General features: G+C 35.7%; 1 protein-coding gene across 1 annotated transcript in view; it reads left to right on the top strand.

Moving 5' to 3' along the window:
• Positions 1–9,103: 9,103 nt before the first annotated feature.
• Positions 9,104–12,010, top strand: part of Dytn (dystrotelin) — a 56,863-nt gene continuing 53,956 nt past the window's right edge. The window contains 1 exon segment of the mRNA XM_076866880.2: positions 9,104–9,122. Within this exon segment, the coding sequence (XP_076722995.2) occupies positions 9,104–9,122 (19 nt within the window).

The raw sequence follows: 12,010 nt of genomic DNA on the forward strand, positions 1-12,010 counted from the left end.
TCACTTGGCCAAATCATTACTTCTTTCTTTTTATTTCATGGAGATGAAACATAAGACTCCAAGAGACAGAAGTAGGATAAATCACTTTCCCCTCCTCTACTTCCTGTTACAAGTATGAAACTTTTGTTTGCCCCTCTGCTGGCCTGAAAGTAAACATCTTAACTCTAAAATGAACCTGATCCAGAGATGAATGCTTACTCAGTCTGCAGAGGACAGAGAAAGGTTACCCAAGCTTGCAGCTGAGCTTCTGGAAGCAAACTGGTAACCCTCCCAACAGTGAGCAGCTGCTCTGCCCTCAGACTAATTTTTTTCTGGGCAGAAATTATGAGCTCACAGAGATCACTAATCATAAATCTCTCATTTCACTGGTACAAAGAAGCATGGCTTGTATATAAACGAGCCATAATCAAGGATTTTGCAGAGTGTGCACAATCTCCTCCCTCCTTGTAGGCGTGCTGCCTATCTCTGGAAAAGAGGTCACAAATCCAAGTGCATCATGCTCAAGAACAACATGCAAGCATCACACTCAAATCAAATTTCATCCACACACAAAATTACCTCCATGTTTGCAAAATCATAAGATAAGTTCGCAGTCTTTCCTTTGATTTAGATGTGGTTTCATGTGTTGCAAGATTGGTCCCCAATGTGGCAATGTTAAGAGATGGCGAGATGGTTAGGAATTGAAGCCTAGTGGGAGTACAGTTGGAGGTGCTGCCCCAGAAGGGATTGAGATAGTTCTCATGGGAGCCTGTTAGTTTTCTAAAGAGGGTTATTATAAAAAAGAGCAAGTCTGGCCTCTCCTCCTATTCTGGCTTCCTGTCTTCCCATGTGCTCTCTCCCTCTTGCACAGGGTCACACTGTGATGCCATCTGCCTTAATATGATGCAGCAAGGAAGGCCCTAGCTAGAGCTGGCACCATGCTATTTGGACTTTTTTTAACAATGAGCTAAATAAACCTCTTTTATTTTTAAAGAACCCATCTTCAAGTGGTTTGTTACACTAATAGAAAATGGACTAGTACAATTGTCAATCTTTCTTGGCCTATCTGCAGCATTTGACAAGGAGATTAGGAAGTTTTTAAAAACAGCAAAGAGGCTAGCCAGAATGAGCACAAGAGATATATAGGATGGGTTTGGAGAAAGAGGCAGATCATGGACAGTTTTATTAAGCCTGGGTTAGTAATTTGGATTTTGAAGCTATGAGCAAGTGCCTATGAAGAGTAGAGGCAAGTAAGAGTAGATAAAAGCATGCACAGGGAAACTGGTGGTATCCCAAGCAGGGGATGCTGGGTACCCAGATCAGGGAGGTGGCAATGGGGATAGAAAGAGGGAGAAAATTTGAGAAATATTTTATAAGAAGCCTTTATAGGATTTGAAGACAGAATAAATGTAGTGAAGAGATCAAATACAAAAGAGAAAAATAAGATTACCTGGTTTTGGTTTGAACAACTGGGTGAATGGTGGTGCCTCTTTCAGAAATGTGGATGAGGGGAACAGATGTGAAGATTATATAGAACATCGGGAGCATGTCAAATTTAACATCTAAATTGAGGTGCCAGGTTATCAATGAGTGTACAGTTTAGACAAATAGCCAGGTCTAGAATTATCAATTTGTGATTTAGTTGCTTATAGGTAATTAAGAGACCTACGTACTGTATAACATACATAGGAAGGAAAGAGGAGGGAAGGAAGCCAAAGACTTATTTTGGAAGTACTCTAGTAATATAAAGTTCTGATCTAGAGGGAGAAGCCAATGAAAGAAACTCAGAAGAAATAGCCTTCAGGTTGGAAAGAAGATAAATATTATGCAAATAAACAAACACATCAATAGTTTTGGAAGCCAGGATAATCAATATTAAAGAAGGATAAAACAAAATAGGGAAAAGAAAGCAAGAACCCTTGGTTTCAGATTATTGAATTGGAATTTAAGATATCACAATGAACTTATAAAAGGGCCTAGCAAACAGTGGTATCCCCATAACAGTGAAGCCACTTAGCACACAGATTTGAGATTCAACAAACATTCCCCACATAAAAAGGAGGGTAGGTAGAGAAACTACTGATTCTAGGACAGGAAAAGTATGTAAGTCTGGAATATCTTGTTGAATCAGAAAATAAGAAAATGTCAAAAAGAAAAAAAAATAGAATGAGAAATACCTAAAACCAAAAACACCGCTTGAAAGGATAACACCTTAACCAAGTGTACAAAGCTAATATCATGCAGTAATTAGATAATCTGAGAGCCTGTGTCTTCTGATATAAAACACTGAGAAGAATAAAACATCCTGTAGGGTGTCCATACCCTGTTCCATGTACAAATTGAAAACAATTGTGGGGAAACAGCATACAACCCAATTTGAGACATTCATTACAAAATAAATCGACCCATACTATTAAAAAATGTCAATGTTATAATAAACAAAGAAAGATTAAGAAATTATTTCAAATTATAGGGGACTAAAGAAATACAAAAGCTAAAGAAAATGTGTAATTCTGGATTGGATCATGGATCAGGAAAAAATATGCTATAAAAGACATTATTTGCAAAATTTGAATAATATCCATTGGATAATAGTAATGTTTAAATGTTAAATTTCCTGATTTTAAAAATTATACTGTGGCTATATAAGGGAATCTGCTTGTCCTTCAGAAGCATTTAAGAGTAAAGGCAGAAAATGTCTGTAACTTACTATCAAATGGTTAAGGGAAAAAAAAGTCTGTGTGTGAATGTGGATGTGTGTATTTATACAATAACAGTTTGTGAATTTGGATGGAGAGTATATAGAGGACTTCTTTGTCATGTTCTTCCAACTGTTATGTATTTTAAAGTTGCCAAACCAAAAGTTTAGTAAGAAAAAGCTAAGAGAAAGGCAGAGAAATATACTTTGGATTTAGCAATATATAGGTCACTAATGATTTTGATACATAGTTTAGAAGCTCAGCCATGAAATCATGGCCTCTGACATCTTTCTAACTAAATATTTTACAAAATTTGTCCTACTGTGAGTTAAATTTTTAATTATATTTTCTAACTGGATCATTGGTATATTTTTAATGTTTTTTTTATTCCACAAACTGTGACCAATGCCATGAAATAAGAAACAGAAGATATAAAACAATAGGAAACAAATAAAACTATGATTATTTACAAGTCATACACCTAGTAAATCCCCCAAAACACATTTTGTATAGTTTAGAATAAATAAATCTTCAGTAAAACAGAGAAAACAGTGATGGTGATAATAATAATGCCATTTTTGCCAAGGAAATAAAAGACTCGTACACTGAAAATACAAAACACTGATGAAAGAAATTAAAAAGATACAAATAAATGGAAAGATTTAGTGTTCATGGATTGGAAGAATCAATACTGTTAAACTATCCATATTACCCCAAGTGATCTATAGATTCAATATAATCTCAAACTTCTAATAATATTTTTTGCAGAAATAGAAAAAATAATCCTAAATATGTATGAAACCATAAAAGACTATGTATTTCCAAAGCAATCTTAAACAAAAGCAGAGGTAGTTCACTGCCTGACTTTCAAATACACTACAGCACTATAGGAATTGAAACAGCACGTGCTGCCATAAAGTCAGACACACAGACTCATGGAACAAAAGAGAGAGCCCAGAAGGAAATCCCCATACTCATGGCCAATTGGCTTTTGACCAAGCTGCCAAGAACACATCATAGGGAAAGTGCAGTGTTTGGGCTATTGGGACAACTGGATAGCCACATACTCAGCAATGAGATTAGACCCTGTCTCTCACCATAGACAAAAACCAACTCAAAATGAATTAAAGATATAAGTCCTGAAACTAAAACTACTAGGTGAAAACACAAGGGGAAAGTTCCATGGCATTGGTTTGGGCAACGACTTTTTTTTATATGACTTCAAAAGCAAAGGCAACAAAAACAAAAATAGACAAACAGGGTTATAATAGTTTCAGAGGAAAAAATCAGCAGTGGGCAGAGAAAACCTGCAGAATGAGAGAAAACTATTTGTAAACCATACATCTTATAAGGAGTTTATTTCCAAAATACATAGGAGCTCAAATGATTGAATAGCAAGTAAACAACCTGATTTAAAAATAGGCAGTTGGGCTAGGCATGGTGGTACACGCCTGTAATCCCAGAGACTGTTACAAGGATTGCAAATTCAAGACCAACCTGGGCAATCTGTCTCAAAATAAAAATTTATAAGGACTGAGGGTGTAGTTTAGGGGTAAAGTACTCCTGAGTTAAATCTCCAGTAAAACACACACATACACACACACACACACACACACACACACACACACACACACAGAGATAGGCAAATGACCTCAATAGACATTTCTTAAAAGATGACATACAAATGTTTATAAAAAATGCTAAAAATCATTAATTGTTAGGTAAAACCACACTGAATTACTATATCACACCTGCTAGAATGGTTACTATCAAGAAGAAAAAGAAAACAAATCTTAATGAAAAGGAACCTTTTCACACTGAGACTGTAAATTAAAAAACAGCATGGAGGTTTCTTGAATTTTTAAAAATAAAACTAGCATATGAACCGCATTTCAACTACTGGGTATATTTCCAAAGAAAATGAAATACATTTTTGAAGAGATATCTGTAGATAGAGATACTACACAAGAATCAAATGTTAATCAATGGATGAATGTATAAAGCAAATATAATACATAGACACAATGGAATACTTTTAGATCTTAAAAAGAAGGAAATCCTGTCATTTGCAAGAACATGGATGAACATGAAGGATGTTGTGTAAACCAAAATAAGCCAAGCACAGCAAGAAAAATTCTGCATGATCTCATTTATATGGGAATTGAAAAAAGTTAAACTCAGAAGCAAAGAGTAGAATGGGTAGTTACCAGGGGCTGGGATGGGGGAGTGGTTGGGAAGATATTGGTCAAAGTATACACAATTTCAGCTAGATAAGAGGAATAAATTCAAGGTACCTATTTATAATAGATTTAAATCACATGGTGATCATCAGCTGATAACAATGTGTTATATTTTTGAACATCACTAAGAGTAGATTTTGTTCTCACCACAAAAGATGAGGATGTGAGATAATGCATACATTAATTAGTTCCACTGAGCTCCCCACAGTGTGTACTATCTTATGACATCATGTTGTACCAAAGTATATGTAATCTTGCCAATAAAAATTGCCAATTAATTTTTTAAAATAATTCTCAAATTCCTTTACAATGTTAACTGAAATTATCACTTGATTTCCCTTTTTGGACCTATCAATACATTACATTATGTAATCAATTCTCAAATGTCAAGCATCCTTGCTTTTGTCCCTAGAATAAATCCGACTCAATTGGATCAGTATTTTAGTTCGTCTTTTAATGTATGGTTTCTAGGTTCTTTGTTTAGGAATCTATGTATATTATAAATAACATTGGCCCACAATTTTTATGAAAATATTATGAACTAGAGAGAAATTATAATGCTTTATTTCAGCACTGTGTTGTGCTGGCTTCATAACAATTTTCATAGCTTAAGAATCTGTATTTTAAAGCTAAAAGGCTTGACACAGGGAATTATCTGGGCTCAGAACATTGTATTTTTAATTCATTTGAGATATCTTCCTTAGTATTGGTTTTCTATTTTTTCTTAAGTTAATTTTAGCTATTTAAATTTTCCTCTGAAATTGTTCATCACATATGTAAATATATACATAAAATTATCCTGGCATTTGCATAAGGGGCTACCTACATATTTTTAGGTATAATGTGTCAAGGCTACACTTTCTCTCTCAGAAGTTATGATCTTAACATGTTCACATGTAAGGATCCATCAGAGCGTGAACAAAACACTGGCAGCCTCAACAGTACCCATGCACAATGACCCAGTTTCTGGCTGGTGTGGAATTTGTATGTCTAAACCAGGCCAAGTTGAGATTGCAAAGGAAGATTGAACCCTATTCCTCCCGGCTTCCTCAAGGTGGAGCTGTTTCAGAAGGTAAAGACTCAATTATCAGTGACAGTAGGACCATGTTAGAAAAAAATGCCACCTTATCAGTCATTTTGGAGGCAAAATTATAATAACTGTTTTATTTGTAATCCTGAGGAGAAGAGGGAAGGTCAAGAGTGGAGAGAGGAGGGGATGTTTTAATGTGACTACATTCATCAGAACTTGAACCAGAGGATGCAACAGTAACAACAAGTTTCCAGTTGACAGAAGTAAGTGAAACAAGTCTTCAGATCTTTTCTCTAAACCTGTCCCAAATTCAGCCAGGCTAAAAGCTCAGGGCTAGCAATTGTCCATTTGCCCAACTTACATTTCATTGTATCCTAGTTCATTCTTTATTTAAATATTTAGAACACTTGTCTATTTAATTATGTTATTTAATTGGAACTCTTTTTTTGGATATTGATATTTTTATTTGAGAAGTTAACCATTTTCAAAGTTTCAAAATCCATTCTTCATAAATTCAACATTTTTCATGGGGATAATCTTAGATCAAGTCCTTGTAAGATTTAATTGGAATTTTGGAAAACTTTTTTAATTTTTTTTTAAGCAAGATTCTACCACTGAGCTACATCCCCACACCCCCCCCACCCCCAGCCCCCATACAAGATTTTTGACTCACAGAATTAGTGATAGAGCTTTGCTCAAATCTGAATGATGGCAGCATTAAAAAAAAAAAAAAAAAAAAAAAACTTTCAAACCTCCTTCTATTGCCCATACCTCAGATATTATGTTGTGTCTTGATACAGTTACAACTTAATCTAAAACTTCTAAATGTTATTTCAACTTTGAGTCTGCAGCATTCAACCAGATGTAGATTTTTGTACAAAATATATTTGCTCTCCTCCTAGATTTTTGTCTTATCTATTCACAGGAAGTCAGTATGGTTGGCATAAATGATCAATTGTTTTCCCCTCCACTTGATCCTATTCTTGCCCCATTACTCATCAATTTTCATTTGTAAAATGTCCCAAGTTTCTGTTTTTAAGAGGCCAACAGTGTGATGCCAATACTTTTCAAGAAGAAAATAGTAAATTGACTGTCCTTCAACTTCATACACATTGTTTAAGGTGATTTTCTTTTCTTTTTTTTTTTACATTTTTTATATCTATCTTTGTTTTATTTATTTTTATGTCGTGCTGAAGTTTGAACCCAGTGCCCCACCCATACTAGACAAGTGCTCAACCACTGAGCCACAACCCCAGCCCCATTCAAGGTGATTTTCGTTATGGGACATTCTAGAGTGGATTTGTATCCACTTAGAGCTGTTTTAAGCATATTAGTTGGGACCATGTATTGCTCATGGAGTATAATATCTCAGCTGGAGGTTCAAATGTTTTTGAAAGATAAAGCAAAATTGATTTCCTACCTCTTCAGAAGCCTGAAAATGTTAATGGTAAAGTTCTGATATGTTAGGTTCATGTGATGCCCTTTTCAAAAATTCTAGTAGAGTTAGAAAATGTTATTTTTTTTAATGTGAACTATTTTAGAAATAAGACATTTTGGGTTATACTCAAAACTTAAGAGAGAATACGCATTCAATCACAACTTGTAATTATCCTTTTGAAGACTTGTCTATTTAGAACCTTTTGTAAATGTGAAATCATACCTCTGTATTTTTGAAGAAATTAATAAAATGAGTTAGATTCCATTCATATGTAACTCTTTTCTGGGTTTGTTTGTAACGTTGCTGTTACCTGAAATATAGAGGTGGTAACCCCTGCTCTCAACAACACCCAGAACGTGTTTTATTTTCCTCTCTTAAGAAGCACACTAAAACAGAAATGGCCCTTTGAAACAGAGATGTACAGGTGGCCTTAAATTATTCAAGATCTCTATTACTAATGAATGCACTTGAGCAAGCCTTTAGAAATAGTGCAACCTCGCACATCACAGTTTTGCATGCAACTGTTGGGACTGTCATAACAACAAAAAAAAAACTCTACATGGAAAGACCACATCTGAGTCTGCAATTACCCAGCTTTTCCCTCTTTCAGAACTGCTGAGTCATTTATGCAGATAGTTTGACTCAAATGCTTCCCCAGGAAAACTAAGAAAGGTAAGGACATGGCAGAGCCATCTCCAGCTATACTGACTGGACAGGGGGTTGACCCTTCTCTGCCACCTGGAGACCTCAGGAAGCAACCAGAGAGCATTTGTATTCCAAGGACAGTGCTGACCTTATTTCTTTTGCTGCAACTTTTCAAAACAGATCATACCTAAATATATTTGGAAACTACCTAGTTTTTGGCAATCTCTGATTTCCACTATTGCTATCATATTTTTAGAAAAGTAATGTAATCAGTTTTTGCTTTAGTTTCTCTCCATGTAAAATAATATTTATATACCCAAATAATTTGTTCATTCATTCATTGGTTCATTGGAGAGAGAATACTGTTTAAGTTTAATTATTGTGTAACTTTTTGGGAGGGTGGGTACCAACTTTTAAAACCAGTTTTCAAATGTGATGTCAACAAATGCAATGTCATTTTCTTGGAAAGGCTTTCTTGTAGAATAACTCATTGTTCAAAGGATGTGCTTTGAACAATGTTACAACATGAAACTATTAACAAGGTAGCTAATTGACTGTTTTTGTTAAAATACTGACTGAATTCTATGTAGAAACACATAAATGTGAATGTTTGGATATATATGGTATAAATAGTATTGGTTAGAAATCTTATATATAGACTAATTTAGCATAAGTCTAATTTGATATGCAAATAATTGAGTTTCAATTTTTGTTCTTAAAATTTAAGCAAATTTAGATTTTCTTAAATTAGAATATTGTCTATTTTTTTAAATGATAATGCCTCAAAAGTTCTGGTATTGATAGTATTAGTCTCAGGAGCTATTTTCAGTTTTCTGACAAATGTGGCCAGTATAAGAAGCCTCTACCTTACATTCTCCTTTTCATCTCCTTAAGAGATTTCCCAGTCCTCCTGCACACCGGGTGCTCCCTGTTCCATGGATAAAATGATTCCTTTAATTGGCTTCTTGTTCTCCCCTGCTCATCCCTCCATTTCAAAACCTTCTGCATACATATGGGTTCATTTCTAGTTACAAGGACCATCCTGCCATCTGGTATTCAGGAAATTCGTGAAATGGACCCTAATAAAAAAGGTGAGTATTATTGTCAAGTTTCTGAACATAGTTTGTAAATTAAAAATTGAGGGGCAGATGTACCCTCAGACCTCTGAGAGTAGAAGAGTAGGCACACAGCAAATTTTTTGCCTAATAAAGAAGTTATTAGTTGAGTAAAGTGAGTTTCTCTCTTTTCTAAATAGAAATTCATAATGGATTGAAAAGTATTTAGTCTGTTGTCTCTGAAGCACCAAAACTAATTTGACAAAAGTTTTCACATCCCATAATTATGTTTTAAATTGCTATTCAAATACACAAAAGTGTCTTTTTAAAATTTATCTTCATAGTTTGCTATTTAAATGACATCACTTGAGATAGTTTTATGGGAAGAGTAAGTTCACAGTACAACATGAGTGCAAAGTTCCCACAGCTGTCACTCTATGAATATTTGATAAATGAATATGGAGAAACTAATTCTTCTTTCTCCCTACATCTCTGTATTGAAAGTTAAGCCCATGACTAGTCTGTAACATTTTTATTTCCGGAACTATTTGCAACCACTTTCTCCTAGCTAATACAGATTGTTAACTTTAGTTGTTTGATATAAAATTCTGTATAATCTCAAGATATTTATTGAAAACAACATTATGAGTCAAATTATTTTGGGGTTTCCCAAATTGGAGCCCTCCTACCAGTAAACCCAACACAAAACAGCAGGAAATCTGTTCAAAGCTCAATTTTTCTCTCCCTAAAGCAGTGTTTCTCAAATCTTTGGAGGATTTGTTAATGCTGGAGACCCCCTATCGAGTTTGATTCAGTAGGACTAGGGTAGAGACTGGGAAGGTTCATTTCTAACAAGTTCCTGTGCAAAGCCAATGCTGCTTGCCTGGGACCACGCTGGAAAGGCCACTGACCTAAAGTATCTATTTCTGGACCCTCGAACTAGATGATGGACAGTTGAAAGAGATCTCACTACATTCATCTGTAAGAAATGAACATAATGATCTAGCTAAGCAAAAGTGAGGATTGTTGGAAGCAAAGACGTTTCCCAAATTGCTTCTAAGAAACACACATGCAGTTTATGTTATTATGTCTTCAAGCATCTAAAACTACTTTGTTCATAGCTTAGGGCCTGATGCATCCAGCAATGTCTTCCTTTCTTGAGTTTTCTCACACTGCCAGAAAAGAAGATTTAACAATGAAGCCTAGTAGAAACAGGGCTGCCGGCAGCTCACCTGGGATACACATTCATTTTCCACATCGCACAGCTTGCCAGGTTACGCTGCATAACTTCATCAGATGACACTGCAAAGCATCACTTGATAGGAGTGATGGGCCAGATGGCAGGCAGCTACAGAGCTGCTCCTCCACCAAGAGCTGCATCTGGGAACCTGCAGAAACCCTGGTTTACTGATTCTCTTAGTGCACCTGGGAGAAACTGGGGCACAAAAATTGGACAATTTCCAGAGGAATAAATAATGCTGGGCATAACATGTTGTCAATTATTTCCGCACTATTATGCATATTTCCAAAGAGGTTTCTGACCTCTCCCATTCTCTAATATTGGAGTTTTCTCTGAAAACTTAAGAATTTTTTAAAACAAGGAAATATTGAATAGCAAAAGACGTACAGTGAACTGTGGGTTCTTGGATATGTTTGCACTTGGAAATAAAAGAACAGAAGTAGAGGGGCCTTGAACAGGATCTCTTCTTTAAGTAGGAATATAGGTGCATAGCCTACATTCACCTTATGTAACTGTCTTTGACTCATGAAATCAATTGCTGAATCATTATACAGCTAGTTTCCCCTTGCTATCCACAGGAGATTGGTCTGAAAATCCCCTACAGGTATGCAAATCTGCAAATGTTCAAGGCCTCTATGTAAAGTGTTCTTAATATTTTTATGTAACCTCTACACATTCTCTGTATACTGAAAATCATCTCTAGGTCTCTCAGAATACATAATGAAATATTACTGCTATGTAAATGGTTGTCAGAGTGTATTGTTTATTAGTAAGGGGAAAAGTCTGTGTTCAGTACAGATTTAATTTTTTAAATATTTTTAATCCTCAACTGATTGAATGCATGGATACAGAAATTTGGGATACAGAGGGCTAACTGTTCATTTAGGGAGTAGGTTGTGGTATACTCTATCTCCTCAAAGTTGGGCCTGGCCTGATTCAGCACTGTGACCCTCCCTCAGTGGTTTGGCTTAGTGCTTGGAGCTCAGTATTCTTATGTATAAAAGTGAGGACTTTGCTCACAACACTGAATGTTCATTTTCCAAATCAAATTCAAGTAATCGTACTTTGGTGTGAACTTTAGACTAAGTTTGGGAAAGAACCATCCTTTGGAAACAGAAACCTCTACGGTTTTTATCTTTAACACCTGTTCAGAGGTCCCATTTGATTGCTGATCTGTCATGGCTGCCACTTGCTTGCTTTCTGCCTTTGATTTTAGGGTCCACTTAGAGACATGGGGCTCTGTGCCAAGATTGCACACAGAAGACTCTGCCACCCCTGGTCTCTGGTCTCCCTGGTTGTGCCATACCATCATTCCTTCTACTAGCATGCCTACAGTAAGAGAAACCTCTTAGGTTTCTTTCTTCCTCTGCTACTTAGAAGATTATATTCCTCAGAGTGTTACTTAGACTAATTTTCTCTTCACTAAATATATTCTACCTAGACAATCTGATTAGTGAACATGATATTGCCCATATCTAACATCCCCATATCCCCCAATCCCAACTTCTGTCCAGGGTTCAGCTTCTCTCCCCACTCCAGGAAAACTGCAGATCAGTTCTTCAATGGGGCTGTCTGTCCCTTCATAGTAAGTAAAGCCTGAGTGGAGCGGACTTCATGAATGGATCCTTAAATTCCAAACAACTGTTAGATCACCCCAAGGAGTAAAAAGAGCTTAGACTTTGAA

The sequence above is a fragment of the Callospermophilus lateralis genome, chromosome 9, assembly GCF_048772815.1.
Source record: "Callospermophilus lateralis isolate mCalLat2 chromosome 9, mCalLat2.hap1, whole genome shotgun sequence".
In the NCBI taxonomy this organism is placed as follows: Eukaryota; Metazoa; Chordata; class Mammalia; order Rodentia; family Sciuridae; genus Callospermophilus; species Callospermophilus lateralis.